The sequence below is a fragment of the Gadus chalcogrammus genome, chromosome 6 (assembly GCF_026213295.1).
Source record: "Gadus chalcogrammus isolate NIFS_2021 chromosome 6, NIFS_Gcha_1.0, whole genome shotgun sequence".
Lineage (NCBI taxonomy): Eukaryota > Metazoa > Chordata > Actinopteri > Gadiformes > Gadidae > Gadus > Gadus chalcogrammus.
In genome coordinates this window covers 19,505,764-19,531,243 of record NC_079417.1, presented here as the reverse complement: position 1 = coordinate 19,531,243, position 25,480 = coordinate 19,505,764, and the positions used below count along the sequence as shown (strand labels likewise).

At 42.5% G+C, this 25,480-nt stretch overlaps 1 protein-coding gene across 1 annotated transcript; it reads left to right on the top strand.

The window, feature by feature from the left end:
* Positions 1–6: 6 nt before the first annotated feature.
* LOC130384124 (solute carrier family 15 member 4-like) lies at positions 7–25,480 on the top strand. Its single transcript, XM_056592172.1, has 9 exons — positions 7–209; positions 423–1,039; positions 2,476–2,771; positions 3,519–3,660; positions 4,280–4,360; positions 6,977–7,157; positions 11,058–11,216; positions 16,297–16,455; positions 23,960–25,480. The coding sequence occupies exons 2-9, from the start codon at positions 464–466 to the stop codon at positions 24,109–24,111; spliced, it is 1,746 nt and encodes a 581-aa protein (XP_056448147.1). The 5' UTR covers positions 7–209; positions 423–463; the 3' UTR covers positions 24,112–25,480.

Below are 25,480 nucleotides of genomic sequence, written 5' to 3'. Positions count from 1 at the left end.
GATTGCGCGCACGCGCGTTACGGTGGGCTCGCGGGGCGCGGGTCATGTGGTTGGCGGTGACTCTGACACTCTTGTGTTTTCATTCTGCTTATACTTTTCTCCTGTCAGAGTGTTGAGTATTGAACCAGGGTTTCAGAAAGAAACTCACGGACGTACACAAGTTTATTCGGTTAACGGGGGATCGGCAGACGTGTTTACAAGATTGAAAGGTATGTTATCCCCGCGCTGTTATCACATGATTGCTGTTTATAAGTCTGAGCATTGTGCTCAAGCTAGTTTGGAGTTCCCTATGTGGGTAAGTTACAATTTGTACACATGCTGAACAATTTCAGCCAGTACAACTGCTGTAAACATCCTTTGAACTTTGGCAACAAACGATTTTAACGTTGTTTTTCTAAACTTTGCCCCATGTTTCCATACAGGTCGGAACTCAGAGGGAAGCAGAGAGGAACGTGCGAGAGGAATGGCAGACGACAGGGATGCTGATGAGGTGACCCCGCTGTTGAACTCTGGGACTGTGAACGCACCCGCACCATCAGTGTTCCAGGGGAGACGGCTGGCGTGTGCAGCTATCCTATTGGCCGAGTCCCTGGAGAGGATTGCATTCTATGGCATCACATCCAATCTGGTTCTGTTCCTCAACACCAGCCCGTTTCGTTGGGATGGCGCCGAGGCGAGCCAGGCACCACTTTTGTTCATGGGAATCACCTATCTGATCTCACCGTTCGGTGGTTGGCTAGCAGATGCATACCTTGGGAAATTCTGTACCATTGCTCTTAGCTTGGTCTTCTACTTCCTTGGCATGTTGTTTTTCCCATTTATTTCTGATGAGGACACAATGCAGAATCTATGCGGGGATCAGGGGCAATTTATCGTACTAGCACCTGAATGTCTAAACACCAGCTTCCCCCCACCAAACAACGTGACCTGCAATGCTCGCACACCATACTGCAGACCCGCAGTCTACTGTGGACTCATACTGATCGCGTTAGGGGTTGGTACGGTCAAGTCCAACATCACCCCTTTTGGTGCGGATCAGGTAAAGTATGAAATGTCTTGAGATTCCAATAATTCTAATAATTCTTATCAGACCAGAGGCCACTCACATTCTGATGTGCTGAATGGTTCCAGTGTGTCATTCTTTCCAAGCTCTAATATAGAGCATGCTGTCTAACAGATTTTTGGTCAGATATGTCAAAAAAAACTGGGATGCCATGACATTGGGAGTTAGACATGCATACCCTTGCTGAATAGTGTCATTTTGAGTAAATTGATTTGAGGCTTTCAGATAGTAAAGCTCCATTCTCACACTGAAAACCCTTGCATACACTGGTCACTCTTCAAACTTTCACATGGATGCATGCTTCAGCTTACAACATGTGATGAAATGTTAATCATGCCTGCATGCATACATGTACATTCAAAACCAGGAAGTTATTTTGTCTCACCCTTTCAACCTGGGTATGATGACTTTGAAGAACCATCACGATTGCGAGGTTTATCCATGGGAGTTCAACACAGTATCTGGGAGTTTGAATCTTTAGCTATCAGCAAATAATTTACAAGTTTAAAAACGAATGCGTGAGGCACATCAGATTTGCATTGATTGATTCAGGATAAATTCATAGACGATACGATTTTGGGTATATTTTTACAGCTCACTAACACCCTGTGAATAAACAAGATTAAGCATTACAGCTACAAAACAGAAACGTTTACAATGCCATGCCTTTGTTAGTAACCAAGGACTGGATCCTGAGTGCAGTGATGGATTTGCAGAACATTTTCTCACCAATCCTTTAAATGCACATCACAAATGATCTCCTTGCCTTTCCCCAGTTTGAAGCGTGTGGCTTCAAACACGCTTCAAACTGGGAAAGAAAAAGTCCAGTTTGAAGCGCATCGCTTCAAACTGGACTTTACAATTTGCTTGCTTCTTTTTTTCCCAGTTGGCTAATTGGGCAAATTATTAAAGAATGTAAAATATTTCCGTTATGGCACATTAAAGAATATGTTTTCTTCATGTGCAAAGGTTTATAATCTAATATTAAACTAGGCCTAGATATCTTAAAAGGTATTTTTGGTATAAGTGTTTAAAGTTAGACTAGTACTATCCTCAACTCAAACTACATTTTCTCATACAATGTGCAAACCAAATATGTAAATAGGGATGACAATGTGTCTCGTGATGTAAGAGAGTTCAAATTAGCCCTAGTTTTGCTTGTATAATCAAGTGATGTCTTAACAACGTTAGGTTGGCCTGAATGTCAGTACAGTTGGTAATTCAGTAGACCATTTTATCCCAAGCGGCCGAGAACAATCATTTGCACACAAGCATACAATCAACTGGAGGAACTGCATTACATTCCAACTGTTGTACAACCAAAACAACTGCAGTGAAAACAAGCAACAGCACATTTACTGTATAGAATCAGTCGTTTGATATTGTGATTGTGTGTGTGTGTGTGTGTGTAGGTGAAGGACCGAGGCCCAGAGGCCACCCGGCGCTTCTTCAACTGGTTCTACTGGTGCATCAACCTGGGGGCCATCATCTCCCTGGGAGGCGTGGCCTACATCCAGCAGAACGTCAGCTTTAAGCTGGGCTACATCATCCCCACCGCCTGCCTCGGCGTCTCCTTCCTGGTGTTCCTGCTGGGCCGTACCGTCTTCATCTCCAAGCCCGCGGACGGCAGCGCCTTCACAGAGATGTTCCAGATCCTGGGCTTCGCCTGTTGCTCCTCCAGGATACCCAAGGAGCCCAGCCTGCTACGGTGAGGAGGGGCGGAAGGGAGAGACCGTGGGGGGGGTTCACGGCCTTTATCTGTTCAGGGGACAAAACGATTGCAGTGATGTGCGAGAAAAGACGAGCACTGATTAGAAAGGAAATACAACTCGAAACCCTTAACGAGCCAAGTGTTTAAAATAACGATTTGGAAGTGAGACACGCAGGGTCGTTATACAATAAAAGTGCAACAACAGTGTTTTTAATATTTGAGGTGGACTTCTGTGGGATCCGTCCCATCCAACAGCCCGCTCAGGTGTTGACAGTGGACCTTTATGTTAAAGTCTCCTTTGATCCCTCTGTTGGATACTTCTCTATTCCCCCCACTGGTCTGGGCCTTCATCATCATCCTCTGTAGTGAAGAGTTATTCCGAGGGCCCGCTATTCGTCTTTGAACAAAAGTACAATCGGTAAAAAAGAAAAAAAAGGAAGAAAAAAAAAGAAGTTGACATTGAATATTTTAAGTTGGTCAATCCCAAAGCCTTTCAAGAATTCCTTATTAAGGCGTTTTCTCCCGAGATAGGGATTATTGGCTTTAGAATAAAGTTTCTGTCGTATCTCTAGAAGTGCTGTAATTTAGGGGTAAGGCATTTCATAGAGGAGGCCGATTAAGACCCCCCCCCCCCCCATCAACCCCCAGCCGATGTTGATTCTGTATTTACCAGGTTTCCTCGCTGCCGTTCGTCTTGACGCTTTAGAACCCACTCTCTTTCCTTTTATTTCTTCTTGACTGAAGCCCTAAGCCCACTATGCTGGATGGAGCCAAAGCCAGCTATGGGGGGAAGTTCCCAGAGGAGAAGGTAGAGGAGTTGAAGTCCCTGCTGAAGATCCTGCCTGTTTTCTTTGCTCTCATTCCATACTGGACTGTGTACTTCCAGGTGAGACCTATACTTCTGATGTAAATGCCTCTGTTATGATTGTTGTGTTGGATATATTTTGTATCGTGATATGCCATTTGGCATGCAATGGACGTGATTGCAAATTAAGACCAACACTTCAGAAATTAATTTTTTGTTGTTGTTTTGTTAGTGTTGGCGGTTCACTTGTAGTGCGGCCATTGACCTTTTTGTTGGCATTCCAAATAGCAGATAGTTTGTATTCTGAAGTTCTACATGCATGTGTTTTTGTTTGTTTGCATTTGTGTGCATGCGTGTGTGTGTTTGTGAGTGTGCGGTTGTTTAACTATTTGTGTGTGTGTCTGTGTGTGTTTGTGAATGCGGTTGTATAACTAATTGTGTGTGTGTTTTGTATGAAGGTGTGTGTGTGTGTGTGTGTGTGAGTGTGCGGTTGTATAATTATTTGTGTGCGTGTGTCTTTGTGTGTGTGCGGTTGTGTAACTATATGTGTGTCTGTGTGTGTGTGCATTTGCATGTTCATCATGTCTGGGTATCAATTTGAAACGCTGTGACTATTGTTGCCTCAGACATTGGGCTGATTAACAAGGCGAGGGGAGTGTAGGCTCCATGCTGCTACAGTAATCTCCTCATTGTGCTGCAGATGCAGACTACATACATCCTGCAGAGCCTGCATTTGAGGATCCCCGGTTACGACTCCAACAGCACTTCTGGCTCCCCGCAGGTAACCGCAGGGGCAGCTGCTCCACCCCCATCACACCTAGCTTTAAAACGCAGCTTCAGGTCATACAATCGCAAGCTACTGTGTAGAACACAAATGTGTTCTGGAGCCAGTTCAAGATGGATTAGAGGTCAAGGCTTCAATTGCCTTAACATTATTGTATGTTGTAGGTCCTTGCATCTAAAAATAATACTTAGCATTGTCTTATTCTAGCTACTGTAGCTTTGTTTAATACAGGGAATGTGATAACCTAACAATTGTTAGTGCTTGACACCTTACTGCACAGACAGCGATATATTGTTTCTCTTTCTTCTGAAAAATGTACTCATTGTAAGTTGCTTTGGATAAAAGCGTCTGCTAAATGCCTTAATTGTAAATGTAAAATGTCTTGCCCCTTTCTTTGTTTTTCATAGAGTACATTTACTTTGAGGCATTTCATAAGATGCTATCGAAACTTATGTATCTTATTTTCTATGCACTCATTTGTATATTGCTTGAAGTAACAAAATCCGATCGGATGTTATCAGATCTTCAGCATCTTGAATGAAAATTCAGGATGTCAACTCTATCCTTCCATCTCCGTCCCTCTATGTGCTCTGACCAAGTTTACGCGTGCCTGCCGATAACGAGTCAGTAGGTCACTTAGAGCCAGTGGTAGTCAACAGCTGGAGGCCTCACTGACCAAGGGGATTAAATAGGAACTACCCTCCACAGACTAATGCCTGGCAGATTAGCAGCATGGCAGACATTTCCCTCCATCCGCTGTGTTTTCCCAGGCCTGACTGCCCCTGTCTGGCGACACAGGTGCACCTGCATATTTAACACCCACACATCGCCAGTTCAGAGAATTCACAGCTCTCTGGAGACTTTACAGCTCTTTGAATGACCGATACAGTCAGTCAGTACAACTGCTCCTAAATCAAGGGTGGGTTTTAGCAGGTATTGCAGGCCTCTGCTGCTATTTTAAAAAGGCACATCAGAGGCATTGGAGGAAGTCTGTAGCCCTCACTGAATAGTGAAGTGAAACACACTGTAAACCACTGTGTGTGTGTGTGTGTGTGTGCGTGTGTCTGTGTGTGTGTGTGTGTGTGTGTGTGTGTGTGTGATGTGTGATGTGTGATGTGTGTGCGCACACAGGGTACCAATGAAGCTTCTAGGTCATAGTCTCTATGTTCAGACTGTACCGTTAGGAAAGTCAGAAACTGCCTTTAGTTACAGGAACAGGGTACGTTTAGCCTGACCGAAACCAGTGTTGCGCTAAGATACCAATGCCATACTATGATGTATTTGTTGTTATCAGAGGCTTTTATCTAAAGTCAATTCAGATACATGTTATGAAGGTGCAGGTAGGCCATCAGCCATCTTGCCCAAGGACAATGTACAAATAAAGTGCATATAGTCAATTAAAAAAAATACGAAACTTTGGCTGGGAGTTGATTTAAACAACTGATACAATATCCTCTCTTAGTTTACATACACCAAGACATGGAATCGTTTTGTTATATTGCATTAAATCTATTAACAACTTGCTGTACATGTTGTTTACTATTAGTGTGTGTGTTTGTGGGGGGGGGCAGTCATCAGGGAGTCAAAATGGCGGTTTTGTATGTTTGCTTTCCGTATTTCTGTGTATCTATTCTGACAGGGGGAACTGGGTCTTTCTCTAACCACTGGGTAAAAGGGAAGCGTGATTAGATGTGTCAACTGACAGTTGTAACACTGAGAATATATGAAACAAAAGCCCTCAATAATGCAATCTGAATAGCAGAACACTACTCTGGGTAAATCATTCACACATGTACACACTGTACAAACACATCATATATATATATATATAGCTAGATAAAGATATAGAGATAGATACATAGATTTGGATGGAAAATGGATGGATGTGTGTTTATATTTATATATATATATATTTAAATACATACATAAAAATATTTGGTCCAAGTTATACTAACTAATAGGCTATATGGTATAAACCTTCATAGCCTATTAGTCAGTATAACTTGGACCAAATCTTTTTATGTATGTATGTATGTATCTAAATATGTATCTATAGACATATAAATTAATTTATATATATATAATATATAAATAAATAAATTAATTAATTAATCAATTAATGGTATAAACCTTCATAGCCTATTAGTTAGTATAACTTGGGCCAAATATTTTTTAGACAACAATTATGGAAATTGCAAAAATTTACACAAAACTTGAATGAATATGTTAATTCAATAGCATACCATTGAAATTGTGGTTTTAATTCAAATACAGTATGTTTTTAATCCATTAAGTTAACTATTTATAAATATAATACTACAAGGACAATATAAGGTGCAATTTTGCTAGTGAAAATTTATATTTCGCATTTATTGTGACATTTGTGAAAATGCTTTGACTGTTTTTGACCACCTGGAGGCGCCAGATATAAGCAAAACCCCTTTGAATGACACTCAAGCACACACACACACACACACACACACACACACACACACACACACACACACACACACACACACACACTGGTCGGGGAACTTGAACACTGAATTAAATCGTGTTTTATGCGCTACATTTTCCCCCTGCTTGTGTTCTCACTCCGTATTCCCTGTGCAGTTCTCCTTCCGCTTCCCCACGGCCTGGCTGACGATGTTTGATGCAGTGCTCATCCTCCTGCTGATCCCCCTTAAGGACAAAGTGGTGGACCCCATCCTGAAGCGCCGGGGCCTGCTGCCCTCCCCCCTCAAGAGGATCGCCGTGGGGATGTTCTTTGTCATGTGGTCGGCGGTCGCGGCGGGTGAGTGGCCCCTCCCTGTCCCTTTCGGCCAACTATCAATACAAATAATAAACATTATACACACCATTTTAAAGAACTATGATGGCTGGTGTGCGTCGGCGGTGGACAAACACAGCGACACGCCCATTGTTTTCTTGTTCTAGTGCCCTTCAGACCAGGTGAGCAGGGGAGGAGGAACGGCAGTGTGCAGGCGTTTACAGCGGCGGTGTTTGTAACTTTCTGTGTCTCGGGATGAGCTTTCATTCTGATGCTGCAGGTGTGCGATGGGAGACCCGGAGAGACCCAGAGAGTGAGAGACAGAGACAGAAACAGAGAGAGACATACGGCGAGAGGGATAGAGCGAGCATAGTTGAGTCCTTCAGAAGTCGGCACGTCGTCTGCTCAGAGATGCACTGATAGTAACTGAATCAGAAACACACCGCTCTGGGCTGAGCTCTTATCGTACAGACACAAAAAAACAACACCCAAAGGTGTTTTATTTAATCTTTTTTTCCCTATATCCTTCCCTTGCCGCGCCCATACGGAGCGCACGGGGAACTGTGGCTTCCTCCACTTTGGTTCTGTTTGACTGCACCCACATTCCGACAGCAGTGCTCTGTCCAATTCGGTTCCAGCCCGTGGATTATCTTTGAAATAAAGTCTCTTCCCAGCCTGTCAGTGGGTGCTGTTGCATTGATATATTCAGGCTAAAGCATTTTGAAGGGAGACAAGCCTTGAGGCGGGGAAAAAGCAAATCAGTAACACTTTTCAGAACTGATGCACATTATATTTTCCTCCGCCAGTACCCCACTCACCCCCCCCCCGCCCTGCTCGCGGCCTCCGACGCGCCCCTGCTTGAGCGAGGACACTTTGTTCCTTAGTCAACTACGGTGTGCTGATTAGGGTTTTCGACACGTTGCACCACATGTCCACGCGTTCCGGGTGATTGTGAGCGGTGTAAGTGAAGTTCAACCACATTTACAACGGACCCACGGACGCAACTAAAAGGCATTGTTTTGCACGTTGTTTTTTAATATGAAAATAATGTCACATTGACATTTACAGCTTACAGCTTAATATAGCATTTATTTTAATGACCTAACTTTATGCTGTTTATGTTCAGAATATGCAAATGCTCCCATGGCGGTTCAGCAACAGAGCCACTGTGGTGTAATTATCTGGTGATAAAGGCTTGAGTGGTATGGCTGGTCGCAATAATTTTTCACAATCTCCCCGCTCCAATGCAGAATAATACTTTGGTCAACAACAGGATATTACAAAAGGAACTCCTTATTGTGGTGTATGTACAACTAAACGACTTGTAGTGGAAAATGACCGGGCACCGAACACCAATATATATCTACAACCTACCTGTAGGCGTCCTTGAGCAAGATGGCTTATGCCTGTTACTAAATGACCTTTGTCTGAATTGACTTTGTATATCAGCATCTGCTTAATAATTAAATAGTTTGTCCATGATAATTTGGCTTAGCATTGGTAGCTTAGTGTAGCATTGGATTTCAGTCAGGCCAAATGTGCCTTGTTCCTGTAATTCAATGCAGTGTCTTATTTCCCTCTGGTGCTGCCGGTACAGTCTGAACATAGAGACTTTGACCTAGAAGCTCCATTGGTAACCTGTGCTAGACATCATCAGGGTTTAATGAATGCCTCTGAGACAGACACACACACACACACACACACACACACACACACACACACACACACACACACACACACACACACACACACACACACACACACACACACACACACACACACACACACACACACACACACATGCGGGCTACAGCTGTGTTATTACAACACAATGCTATGTAAATGTAATTGGTGTGTATGGTTTAAAAGAGAGCGGTTGTTCATCCGAACTAAACAGGTGCTGGGGCGTTGCCATTTAGAAAATTTATTCTGTGTTTTGTCCAGTTTAAAATGATCAGAAGCCTCATGTCTGCATTTCAGAACCCTGAACCGTTGTGAAAAGTTTAATCAAAAAACATTGAATGAGCCTCCATTATACGTTCACAGAAGTCTGTCTGCCCAGGTACTTTGGCAAAACTAAAATGAGTTAAAAGGGGGAATAGATTTTTATTTCAGGCATGCAAAAGCTTTTCAGTTCTTTACTTTCCCATTTGGCACAGCTAAAGAACACCCTGCTTTTCCACTTGGACGCAGGTGAAAGAAAATTCGGAATATTGCAAAAAGCCATTTTTGTGTCTCATTATTGCATGGTGCAAAGGCGTTTATGACAGTTCTGGTGTTCACAGGCACTGAGAAGACTTTGGTCAACATAACAGCAATGCATTTGACACTGCCTTATCTTTTACTAAGATAATGTAGTTTTAAAGGAAGGACTAAATAAACCCATGGCCAGGAAGTAAAATAATTGAAATATTTCCATATCAAGATAATATTTGAAGAGTTTATAACGCATTTCTTATGGATTTGCCTCGCATTAATTGGAGAGATTTCATTATTTTCTTTGAAATGATCTAAGTAGACTGAATTGCAGGAAAACAGGTTGTTTTTCTGAGAACAAGTTTGTTTTGCAACTATGTTGCTGTCTCCAGATGACCTATAAACTAAAATAGCATCAAATTGTTTTAAACCATATATCTGAGACGTGGCCTTTGTAACTTTCAAGTCGGACTACTTTGGCGTACATCTCTCGCAAGATAAGACCTTTTGTCTTCAAATACCAACGAGCTGGTCCTTACTAGATGTGCTTTTCCCCCACTCAACCCTTACTGCAGGCATTCATACACCAGGGCTATATTTGTTCTTAATCTCTGATAGATTTCCGAACGTTCAAAAGCTCAAAGCTACATTTTATGAGACGTCCATCGGCTATTGGCCGCGTGTCTTCGGCCACACTAATCGTCTTCTGAATTTAAATCCTTGTCGTCAATTACAAATTTTCTGTGGCCCTTTTATTTATATGGAGTTATATGGACTAGGTACACGCCATCAGCATACATCCTGCCACACTTGGAACAAGGACAACGGGACTCCTGCTTCACAAGGCAGCAAGGGCAATGACGCAATGACATTTCAACCGAAGTCTTTATCTTGTTCGATCAGTGAACTTTAAGTGTGCATATATAATAATATATATATGCTAATCTTCTTAAATTTGGTTAGCCCTATTTGTTTTTTTTCCAAAAGTAGTTCCTTTTTTTCTGTGAAGGCAAAGCACCCGGGGATCACTGCACTAGGCAGCGGATGTGGGATGCTAGCGAGAGTGCGGGGGCATGTTGATGGCAAGTGCCAGCTTTGCTCTGGGCAGCCCATGGGCCGTCCAATCCAGGATGGACAGCTGGTGTTATAGGATAGCTGGATTACAAGGCTGGAAGCCCCTCTCCGATGGCGCATTAAGTGCGGTTATGATAGGAGGCTGTCTCTGGAAGTTATCTGGGAATAGCTGTTGGTCACATGATGATGGTTATCCAATATAGCTTTTAGGAAGCAGAGGCCGCTGATGACGACTGCTCGCTGCTCATTGTGGGGCTGTCGGAACCGTTCCATTACTAGCTGTCATATTGTGCTGGTGCGCAGATATGATCTTAATTAAGTTGTGGGCCACCCATGACGCCAAGTCCCTAATGGAATGTCAGTGGAGGTGCTAGCTCTGGCTATGTCTGCCATTTGTCTGTGTCATGGACTTAAGGGCACTAAGTAGTTTCACAAGAGCTCCCTCGCAATGTCTTATACCAGCTCATATATCCTATATAATTATCATACTTTGCTTTGTAGCCGTCACCCGTCGGTAGATCTCTATTTGCTTTGCTTTTCATCCTTCAGTCGATTCCGTCTGTGCTCATTTGCACTGTGCTTTACTTTGCCTGTTTGCTAACCTTCAGCTCGGTGTGATACGGTGTACCTTGTTCTCTCTCCCTGCTCACCCAGGTTTACTGGAGACCAAGCGGCTGGAGATTGTGAAGACGAACGGCACCATTGACCAGGAGCTTGGCGGGGTGATCTACTACGCTGCAGATTTACCCATCTGGTGGCAGGTGCCTCAATATGTGCTGATTGGAATCAGCGAAATATTTGCCAGCATTGCAGGTACGGTGTGTTGACCCCTTGTGTTTATATTTAAAGGAACATTGTAGTTCCCAGCTGGGCTGAACTGCTGCAGTGCAGCTCTCACACCCTTCTTACAGCCATAGTCAGATGTGAAACAGGATGGATGCATGTTAAAATCAGTCCCTTATCAATTTCGATGTGTGTTTCTAATTTTGTGTGATGCCCTTTACCTCAAACTTTAAATGTATTGATTGGTGGGTGGAGGGTAGGATTATCAAGTTACCATTTTTGATTTTTAACTGCAGTCCTGTAAAAACTTTACCAAAAGGCAAAAAGCCTTTTTCTACCTTGTTGTACTCGTGTTTCCTTCTCCTTGGCTCTTTGCTTCAACAAAGAGCCATCGTAATTTCATTGCGTGATTATTACATTCAGAACATCTAAAAGGACAGTCATGAAAACTGCCCGATGTTTCTTCTGCCGCTCGCACAAAACCTCTATTATTACTTAACTTTGGTGCCATATACTTTTATTGTGGTCCAAAAATATATTAAAATCTGTCATAGAGCTGAGGTCTTGCTGTTGTCAGCAGAATCCATCCTTGCGATTAATTCGACCATCATACCTTATCCTAAAACAACTTGGTTAGGTGGCAGTGAAGAATCAAACAAAACGCTGTGCATGCAAAGTGCCTGAACTTCATGTTGCGTGAAGAGTTGAAGACCTGCCGGACTCAGAGTGATGGGTTCTGCAGACTAAAGCAACGCTCTGTCCCTGTACATTGTTTTAATGGGATTTTATTTTGAAAACAAAGAAGGTCTCTAGCAACCATGTAACAGCTCGAAACCATTTGAAACGCTTTGCTTACATTTTCAATCAGAATTTCCTTCTTTTTAACCAAAAGTAATTCAGCCATTACAGAGGTAATGACCAAAATTTGTTAGCAAAGTAGTTTATGGGCAATGGTTTAACTGCTGTCCACGTAAATGTGTAGAAAGGCTGCACGTATACAGCATACAGAACTTTTCTGCACATTTTATTAATTAGCTTCATAATAATCATAATATCATAATAATCTTTAATGGCAAATGGCCAAACGTATACTGGTTGGGTCATGGTAGCTGCTGTGAAGATAGGTCTGTGAGGTTGGAACGTAGCGGTTGGTTGACTTGCTCAACTTTTGCTTTGAATAACATATCCCGATTCACTATTAATTATAGTAATACTCCCATTAATGAATTCTGCAGACAAAAGCAACAAGACGCGTTTTAATGTACGTTTGGGTTAAACATAGTGTGTGACAGCCTTTTCTTTAAGTAGAAAGCAGGCCACCCTTATGAAACACACTCCCACTGACTTTGTCAATGACATCAATTTAAATAAAGTACCCCCTCATTTGCGATAACAAATCGTAATTTCAAAGGGAACTGGCAACGATACAGGTAACGAGGTCAAACCTCCTCCTCCTCCTACTCAGTTAACCTGTAGAAGGAAGAAAACCTCATCTACTGTATTGATGCAAGGACAAGGAGGAGCCTCACGTTACACCATGCTCAGCTGCCAAAACACTATCTCATCAGCACTCTATAATGCTAGGGAATGCTCCTTTTAACCAACTTCAGAGGGGCTTGTTGGATCCATACATTGCATAACATAGTGGGATGTTATGTCACGTGTTTCCATGCCCGCTTCGTGTCATGTACGAAGCGCGGTGACAAAACCAGACATCAAAAAATCTAACCTTCATCAGCTTCCCTTTTCTTCTTGTTCATGAAAGAGCAGATTATGTGTTTCTGTGCGATGTGTGTCTCTGAGTCTGACGTTGTCCCAATAGCCACATCAACGGGCATCAGAGACCTTGTTGTTGTTGTGATTCGCCGCGGCGGCGGCAGTGTGCCTCCTGTGATCGCAGAGACTAGACGTGCCGATCACATTGCGAGAATCAATAGGCAAGCTAACTGCTCATTATCCCATTTATCTGGTGTTTCCTCTGAAGTCATGCATCGCTCGTGGGCCTATTACGGGTGTGCAAACGGGTTGACTTATCCTGCTAGTTACACAACGTTATGCCGTTGTCACCTTGGTTTATTTGTTAGTAGCTGTTATTCTACTTCCAGGCATGGTCAGGATTGCAATGGGTGCTATAGTTGACATACATACATACATACATACATACATACATACATACATACATACATACATACATACATACATACATACATACATACATACATACATACATACATACATACATACATACATACATACATACATACATACATACATACATACATACATACATCAGTGTTTCCCCTACCATTGTTCAGGCCTGGCGGGCCGCCAGGCCAACGAGCGCCCCCGCCAGGCCAACAACAGGCCAAAAAAAATAAAAATAAAATAAAATAAAAAAATAAAAAAGAAAAATGAAAAAATGAAAACAAATAAATAATGCGGTGTCGCGCGTGCGCAGATTATGCCCCATCATAACGGACAATCTGACAGCATTAAGTTATATCATCATTAGCATGGCACTGTCACACTAAATTTGTACCTGCTGACAAATTTGTACCGGGCGCGTCATCAATACGTAATCCATTCCAAACCTGCCCGGCAACAGATGATCAGATGATTAGAACCTTTCGAATGACGTGAAAGGTTCACGAACATTCGCAAACCTTCTATCTAGCGATCCGTTATCTGTATTGTGCTATTTCGTCCTTGACCTGCTTTAAACACTCAGTTTACTTGCTAAATTTGATTAAACAATGAAATACAATACAAATATAAAGTAAAAACAAGTGTTATCTAGCGATCCGTTTTCTGTATTATGTTATTTCGTCTTTGGCAACATGAGCGCAAATCTTTTTTGAAACCCGCTTTAAACACTCAGTTTACTAGCTAAATTTGATTAAAAAATTAAATACAATACAAATATAAAGTAAAAACAAGTGTTATCTAGCGATCCGTTAACTGTACTATGTTATTTCGTCTTTGGCAACATGAGCGCGAATGTTTTTTGAAACCTGCCCGGCAACGGATGACGCGATCATCTGTTGCAGGCAGGTTTGGAATGGATTACATATGGATGACGCGCCCGGTACAAATTTGGCAGCCGGTACAAATTTAGTGTGACAGCACCACCAAAAATTGTATTGTAAATAAAATTAGTTTATTGTTAATAACGTGTTTATTGAATCATTATCAACTTGTGATGGCTAAGCAAGTGTTTTACATGGAAATAACCAACAAATACTCTAGCATCCCGTGAAAAATGTATAAAAAAATCACACTATCAGCTCTTACCACCGGGCCTAAAAAAAATTCTAGGGGAAACACTGCATACATACATACATGTATAAAGGCAAAACATTTTAAATCGTTATGATGATGCTGTTCTTTGTAATGATTGTTCAATAGTTAGTTAGTTATATGGAATAAGAGGTTCACAGGGCCAACATGAGGTCTGCATGAAAGAGAGATTCAGACATGGCAAAGCCGTGGGGAACCTCAGAATACTCATTCCTTTCTCGATGCCGTACCCTCACACAAGGGGCTTACCTCGGGGGGAACGGGCTGAGTGAATTGTCAGACATGTCTTGTAAACGGGAAACGTTGGCCCTTCGTCGTCTTCTTCAGTTTAAATAAATCCTGCCCGAGCCCAAAGTGTCTGCTATTGCTCCTTTCTGCCGTCCTAAGCCTTGTAGGAACATGATTCTCTCCTCAGCCGCCCCCTAATTCTGCATAATTCTTCCTGGACAATAGATTTGGGGAGCCGGCAGCATGAACACCATGGTTAAAACATTCCCCCAGGGATATTTAATTATGAATTGTTCTTTGGAGAATGTTAAACCCAATGATATGTTCATGGAAGGAAAAGTTGCCCTAGCGATAAAGCCCACCGGATAAAGAAACTAAAAACATTTAATATCGCACTAATTTTGGACAGAAAAAAAGAAGAAAAGCTTGTTATTTCCCCCACTGTCGATGAATATAAGTCTGTTCAGTGTGATAGAGCTTGAGACAACATTATAATACTCCAGGGATCACAAAACAGTGAGGTTTATTATTAATAATTTTTCTCATTTTCCCAGTCCTCTGTACATTTGCCCTGCGATGGCCGGGCTGTTTGTTGGTATGCGTTTTATAGGCTAAACTATTGACCAGTTGTTTGTTATTATTGAAAGGTTAAACATTTCTATAAATAAATCTAACTTGCCTCCGACTTCTGGAAAGGTCACTCTATGTTTCGCCACATTTACAGTTCCTTTTATTTTCTTCAATGTTTTTCCCCTCCATTCCATCGCGGCTGTTGCAGGTATCTCGGAGGAAGCTGTGAATCCCATTAATTTTGTGCTCTGTTCCCCTCCGAGGAAGTTCTTAAAAGGAAAAGTTATTTAATTACGGCTCCCTGGCCTAGCCTAATCTCTGCCAGCAGATATGGCTAAGGGCTCCCAGTTGAAAAACACGTTGTAGCCGCTACATTATCAGTGTCAGCCTGTTGCCAGATGGATCTCTGGGCGAGAAGGAGCACAATTCGATTTTTGCCATATGTTTTATAAAAAATTAAGTCACGCTTTTCCTAACATGAGCGCCCGAACGGTTACTTCGCCATTAAAAAATAAATAAATATCTAAGTCTAATTGAAAAATGCTGTTTTGGTGTCATGTAGTCTATAGCAGGGCCATGTAGATAACTCAGGTCCCCAGTGTCCTGGCTGGCCAGACCCCTGCAGTGTAAGTGGAGTGGTGCGGTGAAGTATGCATGTTGTTTATGTTGGTCAGTGCCCCCCGCTCCCCAAAGAGCTGTGGTTGCATTAGAGCAGACCCTCATGGTTTATCGACAGCAGGGGGAATAGTTCCACACTACAACTCTCTTTTACAAGGGTGCATTCATAACGGGCTGATTGTATTTCTTCAGGGAGTGACACACATAGATCCAATCTGTAGTTGCATTACTACTTTACAAATGTACCGGTGTGCAAATGGGATAGTCCTTAAAAAGCATTTTACTCAAACACAGCATCCACGACGTGCTGACGGTGTTAATTGCAGCTAAGAACGGTGTTTTTTTTTAATGCAATAATTCAGCCAGGTTGTGTTTTACCTTCTGCTCTTAACGGCAGGTCTGGAGTTTGCCTACTCAGCAGCCCCTAGGTCCATGCAGAGTGCCATCATGGGTCTCTTCTTCTTCTTCTCTGGGATCGGCTCCTTCGTGGGCTCTGGCCTGCTGGCCATTGTCTCCCTCAACGCCATTGGCTGGATGTCATCACACAACGACTTTGGTGAGTGAGAAACCCCACAGCCCGAGCTTAAGCCACTCAGCACACTTGAGGAGTCGGTAATACTTATCGACTTGAACGTGTTGAAAGGTAAATGTCACAGCACAATCAAATCCAGTCATACAGCTTTACATATGAATCAAGTCACTGATTATGTTCTGAAGATATTCTTGACAACAAGGGCTTCTGCCATGGTACAAAGTATCTCCTGGTTTCGCATATCGCAACAGAGTGATTAGGAATAATTAGTATAAGATCCGTCAAGACCTCACTCCAAAGATATCAGATTCAAAAAATGTCTCGGTGCCGGTGTTGAAATACATCCTGGATCTCTGCCTTCAACCCACGGGCCCATTCATCTTTCACACTACAATATTTGCCAAGGAGAACATGCTGCCGTGTGTCATAAGCTGTACCAGCACCTGAAAATCAGTCTGTTCATCGCCCTGGCACATTGGTTAATAGTTTGGCGCTATTGATTGAGAAACATTGGCTGTCCAGAGTGCGCTGTTCCATCTCGACCATATAGAAGTCCTGCGATGGATTAAAAGCAAAAGATTTATTTATTTTCTCGGGGCTCAGTGTCACGAGTACTCGCATGGCTCGCTCTGATTTAAAACCCACTTAAGTAGTTTGTAAATTAGTCACAGGGGTGAAGACAACACGCTGCACAATTCCCTTGTTTTTCGAGCGTTGGCAGTAATAAATAGCCGTGCCAGCCTAACGACAAAAGGTTTGTATAAATCTGCTCTGGTGATGGAGGGAGCGGCGGTGGCAGCAGATGTATGGCCCCCCTGGCGAGAAGCGGCTCCCGGCCCAGCTGCACTTCCCAGCAAGCTTGCGGTAAATAAGGCAGAACTGTAAATTGTTTATCCACCAAACCCCTAATAGCTCATTAATACGGTGCGGCGACAGGTTAGGAGGTATTTTTGATGAGGTTGGCACTTGGCGCGCTCTGCACGGCTTCCTCGATCCATCCCTCGCCCCCCAATCGGCTGGCCTGAGGCGGCGTTTATTTCTAAAGCGTCATTTGATTGCTTTACTGGAGGCTGTTCCTGACAGCCTGGGCTTCCCAAAATAAGGCATTACGGTAAATGGCGGCTGGTTTTCGGGAATGCACTGAAACCCCCGCGTCATCGGACTACAATAAGACAAAAATCATGGTATCAGGATGTGGTTATCAGGTTACGTTGCATGATTATCATGTTTTTCTGCTGTTTTGTATCGTGTCGTTCACATTCGATGTCAGTACTCTGAATATAAATATAATGCCCCAGGAGGGACAGCAGTAGAAGTCTGCTTATTTCCATGGGGCGAGTTGCTGTGTGATGTTTGAGGCATTTGGGACAAGCTTGCTCGAATAGCGACTGTGTGCCGGGCAGGGCTTGGAGACATTCAACGTTAATCACAGGCTTGTGGGCCTGATTCAAGAGTCTCTCTTAAGCTAACCCTCAGGAAGCTCACCTGGAGCCGCGCCTACTGGATTTACTCTTGCTGTTAACTCCACTGCCATGTCTCCTCATCCACAGTTTTCAGGAATCCTCATTTGGGAATGTGTTTCATCGTGAAAATGTTTTTATTTGGGGGATTTGAACTTGCTTACTTTCAAAGTTCTTCGTCTGTCACCTTTTAATTTTGTTTTCATTTGAGTTGTTGAAAATGCAGAAAAAACAATCCCAAACCTTTGTAACCTGCCTCGGCGCTACCTTTAAAACTCAAAAGCCCGATGAATAGAAGGTCAAGCCTCTCTGTCTCTATCATATTCTTTATACAGGAAGGGGTTTTGTTCTCCCAAAATGTATTCCGTTTCGCCTTGGTTTGGATCCACCTTTTTAGGGGGGTATATTTGAGCTGGAGTAAAAGCCTGGGCCTCAATCACATGACAGGAAATGGCCCCTTTTTCTATTGTTGTGTTCAAGCACCGCAAGGTCAGAGATCAGATGTCAAGGATGGGGTGGGAGTGCTCAAAGAGAGTTGGCATTCACACATCTCGCTCTTGAAGTGTGGGATCATATTGGGTAAAATGTCAGTGTTTTAACCGGGGCCTTAAATGTCAGATAAGGACAATTCTGCTTTATCTCTCCAGCGGTCCTCATGGAAGTGTGTTGCTGTGGATATATACCTTTTGTGTTTATAATAGAGAAAGGAAACCGTGTTCTTTAGTTGCTATGCTGTCTTTGATGACTTTGAGGTTCTATTATCGTTGAACATACACTGCATTGGTGCAATTCAAAAAGATGAATGAGTGAGTGTCAAATACCTCTTTTTCAATATCTGTAAACCCCTTCCCCGCACCTCACTCGTGCATTGATTCTGACTTTGTTTGGAGCCTGCAGATAGCATTGAATGCGTCGTAGAATCACAATCGGGAGGGGCTGCTGCCGAGTTCTCTGATGACCTGCATCAGATTATCTGTTGTTGATATTGACTTGCGTCGTTTCGATTCACGTGCCATGCTCAAATGGAGTCTGGAAACAAGCTTTTGAGTATAATAAAATATAAGCCGTTGAACCTCAAATGGCTTTTTAGAGAGTCTTGCTAATGGTAACCATTTTTTTATATTTCTAATGATCGCATTGACAGTGGCAATCCTCTTGCAAAACACTAGCCGGTGGCAGTCCTAATTCAGCTACAACCATTAGCTGTGATGTTATAATTCAGATATAACCGCTAGCAGGTGAGTTATAATTCAGCTACAAGCTATAGCTGTATCAGTTAGAATTGAGTTACAACCATTAGCTGTGACATTTCTAATTCAGGTACAATCACTAGCTGTGACAGTTATAATTCAGATATAACCGCTGGAGGGTGACAGTTATAATTCAGTTAAGAGCATTAGCTGTTTCAGTTACAATTCAGCTACAACCTATAGCTGTATTAGTTACAATTTAGTTACAACCACTAGCTTTGACAGTTACTATTCAGCTGCTAGCTGTGACAGTTACAATTCAGCTACTAGCTGTGACAGTTACAATTCAGCTACTAGCTGTGACGGTTACAATGTAGCTACAACCACTAGCTTGTGACAGCTACATAGTGGTTTGACTGGTGGATAAATGGCTATAAAACTTAAAAGAGCCATTAAATACCTGTAAAATATTATAGTCTTATTCATGGATTTCCCATTATGCGAGGGTCCTGTAATTTTTGGCTTTAATAGGCTCCACATAAGTACCAAGCATCTAAATGGGCCCCTGGGGCAGTGGACTAAAGGAAAGGAGATGATGTCTAATTAACATGGAGAGTACTATAATAGGCGCAGTGGGACTCGGTTGTTCTGCAGCAAGGTGGCCGGCTTAAAAGAGGCTTCAATGCACTGCCATACAATGCAATAATCCTACCAAGCATTTCAATAAATCTTTAAAATCAATTCCAATATATTATTGAATATACCGGGAAATCCCCCAAAACACCTTATTACTGAATTATTCTCAAGTTGTGGTTGTCTGCGGGCCATCCTTCTTTGATAATAACAATTGCGACAGGACCCTTGGCCTATTATCTGTTGAAAGTTAATATGCGATGGCTAATACAAGTACAGACTCGGTACAAATGCTTTGGCCTGTTTCCCCGCTGCGCTCTGCTGTTGAGCCCTTTGTGCTTTACAATGAATTATTCATGCTGTACTTTATTTGTAGATTTATTATACTTCTTTAAAAATGTTATCCGTTTCTTACACAGGCAACCTTTGCCGAATTAGGCTGACCAACAGAATAGACGGAAATTATATATGTAAGGAGCGGGACTTTCAATTGCCCTCCCCGTTTCATTAGCAGTGGCAGAAATTCACATCTGAAAGGCAGCTTTCAGGTCCTTTGAATGCCAGATCAAAGGTGGGAGACAGACAGCCCAGCGAGCCCACCGCGGACACGGCAGCACCCCTGCGTTTGATGCCTCCCATCAGCGTCGCCGTCTCTTTATGGTCCCTCGTTTTTAATTACCCACAACCGGGTGCGCATCACAACATATGAAGCGGGGAGAGGCACCAGCTGTAATTCCCAGGGATACCAGGGATTGTGATCTGCTCTGTTGAGCACAAAATAGGGGAGGACGTGATAGAAGCAGGGTGTCTTTGTTTCAGATCCTGGTTAATCCTGATTGGTTAATCCCGAGCGTTTGATCCGTACCAGAAGACGCTGTGTTAAGTCGTGTATGTCGACGCGGAGTCTAGAAAACGATACGCTTATATACGCATCTAGTGCAGCGTGAAGGAGCTTCACAGACTCTGGCTAGAGAAAAAAGTAGTTTTGCCATGGCTTTAAGGCGTGTTATTGCTACTTGTACATTATAAGTGACAGTTCAGGGATATTTTTGGGGGGAGAAAGAAAGACGAAGGTTGATAAATCTTGGCGATGAATCACTTTGTTGTTCGTGTGCACCCCTCGTGATTCCTGGCCAGCGATCTGCTTGCAGCCACATGTTCCCAGATGTCCTGCTTTAGCACTTGTGACAGCAGTCCCTGACCTGTCAAATGGCCCTCGGGTGGGTTCGGGTCACAGAGGACTGCTCCACTGTGTTCTTCTTGCTGCGGAAGTGTGTTAGAAGATGGGTCACATTCCTTTACTTTTGCAATCATTATTGCACATTCCTTCTTGAGTACAATAACAGGGAGGCAAAGACACATGTCACATGTTCTCAACTGTGGAATAACTGAATTGTACTATTGTGCAATTTCTTTTTTTAATAAATAATGCATGAATGTATTTTTCCACAAGATTCTGAGGTAAAAGCTGTCTGTCATGTTGACAAATTATTTTGAAATATACCGACGATCCTTGCAGGCGGCATCTACTCACAAAAAGCAAAAGAAAGAGCAGAAATGTATTCAACCCCCCTGTGGTGTTATTCCTCTTGACCCACGGGGACGGCCTGCTCTAAAGGTAGCAGTGTAATGAGACTGAAGCCTCTCTCATCCCAGACCTGTCAGAACCTGCTCTCTGTTCCCTACCCCTCGCGCCCCCCCTGGAGTGGGGGTACCTGGGGAAAAGATACAACTACACCGGAATTACCTCCTTAGCCAATTAAGCCTGCTGCTTCTTTCCGGCCACTTTATTCGCCGTGACATTCTCTGTTGAGGAACCTAATAGGGGGCTTTCTCTTCTCTTCTCCTGGCAGCACGTTGCTCATGGGGGTTTCACGGTCCCACAGCTGAAGATGATGTAGGATGCAAGCTACATATAGCCCCGGTCCCGGTGTCACTTTAAAGTGGGGACACGACGCACTGTGGTGCGGGCCTTCATGCTTCCATTGCGGGGTTTTAAACCGGTCTGATTATTTTTTTAGAAAACACAAAATACACTGGATAGTGGACCTGACCTTTTAATAGGTCAACAGTCATTGTCCACGGTTTTGGAAGCTCAGAGCTCTGAGTTGACTCCAGATGATCGTCTCATGAAGTAGGGGACGATGTCATGCCATGGTTAGATTCACTTAATTAGGGAAACTGTAACACATGCAAACCATGTTCCCATAAGAAAATCAAGGGTTTATGTGTGTCCTTTGTGATGATGCAGGGAATAAAACATGATGATTCTATCATGATTGGCTGTGAACTCCCTACCGTGACATAGGGAGTTCAGGATGGTTAGTGAAGGTCATCTCGCAGAAAACGTATTGACTGATGTATGAGATACAAGACGCCAGAAACCTTATTTCCACACTAGCAGGGTGATGGTAATTGCTTTCAGTACAGCCTGGCTGGTTGGACCACAACCCACCCCCAGTACACAGGTAACATATAGACAGTTGGAACCTTTAACTGGATGACAGCGGTATCTATACAATTGTAAACATGACAAAAGTGCGTATTAGAACCTTGTGAAGGAGTAATCGGTTTCACACAGTGCATTTCATTTCAGTGATTCAAAGAGGTTCAAAAGTCCTAATTCTTAGAGATTAAAAACCTAAGAGGTGTTAATAATGGTAATGGTATCCATAAACTTGGATTTAGAGCACATTATTTTACTGCTTCCTCAACCCCCACACTCTTTTATGCCCTTGAGCAAGACAGAAACCCAACTTGCATCAGCAAAAACACTGGAAAAGGAAACCATTATCCAAATACAACAACTCCTCTAAACTGTTGATGAAAATTAGAACAACCCTCATTATGCATCATTAACTGAGGATGAAAATATGATAGACTCCATCAGTTGTCAGATAATTACCATAGCAAATTATACCGCGAAGCTCAAGGTTTGATTGGGTGTAGTATTCTGTGGCTCAGGAAGTGTAAGTAAATTGCCGGGAATAATTACTCAGCTAATTTGTCCTCCTACAGGCTACTGCACACATCCACTGTGTTATCAGCCATTAGCTAAGCATGCCGCGTCCTACAACCTGAAGAAGTACAGGTTGGGGAACTTTTCTTCTTCCTCTGAAGGCACTAGTATTCCCGGGCCTCCTTCCTGCCATAGCACTCTGCTCTGTGTGCGGCTGTCTTTGTGTTGGATGGTGTCGTCTGCTATCCCTGCACTCCCTCTTCCACCTGGACACGCCTCATCTTTCAGTCCCAGGAAATCACAGCTGAAGCCTCGTCCTCACCTCCTTATTGGATGCGGGTCCCGTGAGGAAACAAACGGTCCTTTAATACAGATGAAAGGCTCTCTGCCCGTCGTCACAGCTGCGGGCCCATATTACAGTTATTTGTCAGACTTCAGTCTCACATCATCCCGGCCGCCGTCTCTATCAGCACCAGAATGTGCAGGTCAACCATCTTTACATATTCCACATTTCACTGAATTCTTATTCCTAGCAGAGCTTTATCACAGTGAGCTACAGCCTCACACCTAGCCCACTGTTACCGTGTGACTCCATAGGAATCAACCTTCATAGTCCTGGTTAACCAGGTTTACTGCTCAGGGCTATTACCTTAGTGTGGTGCACTAATCACTATGACGAGGTACAGCACTGGCGTCATTCCCCCCCCGACATATCTAGTTGTCTAATTAAAATAAACTGCATTCGCTGACAGCGAGTTGAATGTAGGGCTGCTCGATTGTGGAAAAAATCATAGTCACGATTATTTTGGTCAATATTGAAATCAAGATTTTTTATATAATTATTTATTATTTAATTATTTTTTCAGAAAAATTATGCATTTGTTCTACCTTTCTCTCCAAAAAACAGGGAACACTGAAATGTCCCCTTTAAAAAATACAAAAAATGTTCAAGTAGAAAACGTTCAAATCGAAATTAATGTAAAAATATGTAGCCTTCTGTTCTATGGGATTATAGCTGCAATTTGTATTAAATATAAAACCGTATTATTATTTTTTAATAAAAAATAAATATTTTGAACTCATCCAAACTAATCATATTAGTTTGGATATCGTTTGACCATATCGAAATCACAATCAAATTTTGATTAATTGCACAGCCCTAGTTTAATGCGTTTTGTTTTCCTTCGATAACCCTCATCAAAGCCTACCGCGGACGGGCTGAACTCTCCCTGATTATTATTATCCCAAAACGTCTCCCCTGACGAACTCTCTGCTCCTCTCTCTAGGTAACATCAACCACTGCAAGCTGCACTACTACTTCTTCGTCCTGGCTGGGATCCAGGGCCTCACCCTCCTCGTCTTCCTCATCGTCTCGGTCAAATACGACAAGCAAAAGGGCCGGACAGGAAGTTACAGGCGGAGTCAGTCCACTTCCTGACCAGCGTCCACCCATGCACCACTGTGCCTTGCCCACAATAAGCCTGAGAAGGACCCCCCCCCTCCCCCATGATCACCTCCTCCAGGTCTTCTTGCTTCCCTGTTTGGTACGGTTGCTTTTTTTTGTGCAGTGTTTTATTTGTGTTGTTATTTAACATGTTTTTGACTTGGGACTTGGCCTTACTTTATACAGATCTCAGCTTAGCATCGCTGACCGGGGTTAAGGGGTTAATGCTGATCGCAGGGTACGCTCCAATCGATTACTGAGGTACTTCTCCAATTGTGTGTTGTTTTACGTTTTATGTCCCCTTTGATGAATTTGCACTTGAGTTCAGGAATTGCGATCATGCTTAAAGTGTTATTCATGATGAAGTATCCAGATGTTTTTGTCTCAAGTTGATGGTGCCTTACTTCTTGCTGTACTGTTGTTCCGAAGGCTTTGTGGAAAAGGCAATAACCACTTTTGTACCGTAGGATTCACCTGTCTCTGGTTTGCCTTTTTTATTTCTGGACAGGCACATTGAATTAGTATTATCAGTTTTGTGTTTTTAGATGGGTTGTCATTTAGAAGGAGGTTTACAAGAGAGCTTCATGTGAACAATATTTATGTGTGTTTATAACTGTGAATGTGCTTTTTTTCCATCAAGATGGCTTTTTAGTCACACAAATGTGTTATAAATGGGATTTGATTTCAAATTGCAGCAAATTACTTGGATAGATTTGCCTACTCATTGTAAAAGATAAACGGAGCAGCTGCATTTGCCTTGTTCATTATTGCTTACATTTTAGATAATTAAAACATCTGAATGAAGTGACTTCATTTTTGTATTTTGTCTCTTAAAAAAAAACGTTTTTCTATTAGCAATTGGTTGATTATACTGTTAAACCACCAGGAAATAGAGCACAAAATAAATAATTCTTGGATTACATTTGTACCAGAAAGATCACTCCTTATGTCAATGTCAGTTACATGGGTTCTTCAAGTCATTTACTTTCTGTGTGTCTTTGCATTTGGGGTTTTGAAAAACTTTCCAACATTTATTTGACTTTATTTTGCATATGAGAGAAATAATTGGTGTCGAAGTTCTGAACTTTAATGAAATAAGAGCACTGGAATTTGTTCAGAAAATTCTCCTTGACATTAAATGTGTGAATTCTAAACTGTTGCCATTTTTTAAATGAGACAACATTCATATGAACTATAATCATTATGTCTTCTTGACAAGCATGGACATAATTTCATTAATATTTCGAGCCCAGCAAATACAGTTATCTCTGAGGATTAGTAAAACGAATGTAGCGTGTCAGTCAGGGCATCAAACATGCATGAATAACATCTGTTTTCCACAAAGACTTGTTGGCTGGCAATG

Excerpts from the sequence above, each read along its gene's own strand:
- LOC130384124 (XM_056592172.1), top strand. The coding sequence starts at position 464 with ATGGCAGACGACAGGGATGCTGATGAGGTGACCCCGCTGTTGAACTCT. Across the intron at positions 1,040-2,475 it reads CCCCTTTTGGTGCGGATCAG|GTGAAGGACCGAGGCCCAGA; the intron begins GTAAAGTATGAA and ends GTGTGTGTGTAG. Across the intron at positions 7,158-11,057 it reads GTGGTCGGCGGTCGCGGCGG|GTTTACTGGAGACCAAGCGG; the intron begins GTGAGTGGCCCC and ends CTGCTCACCCAG.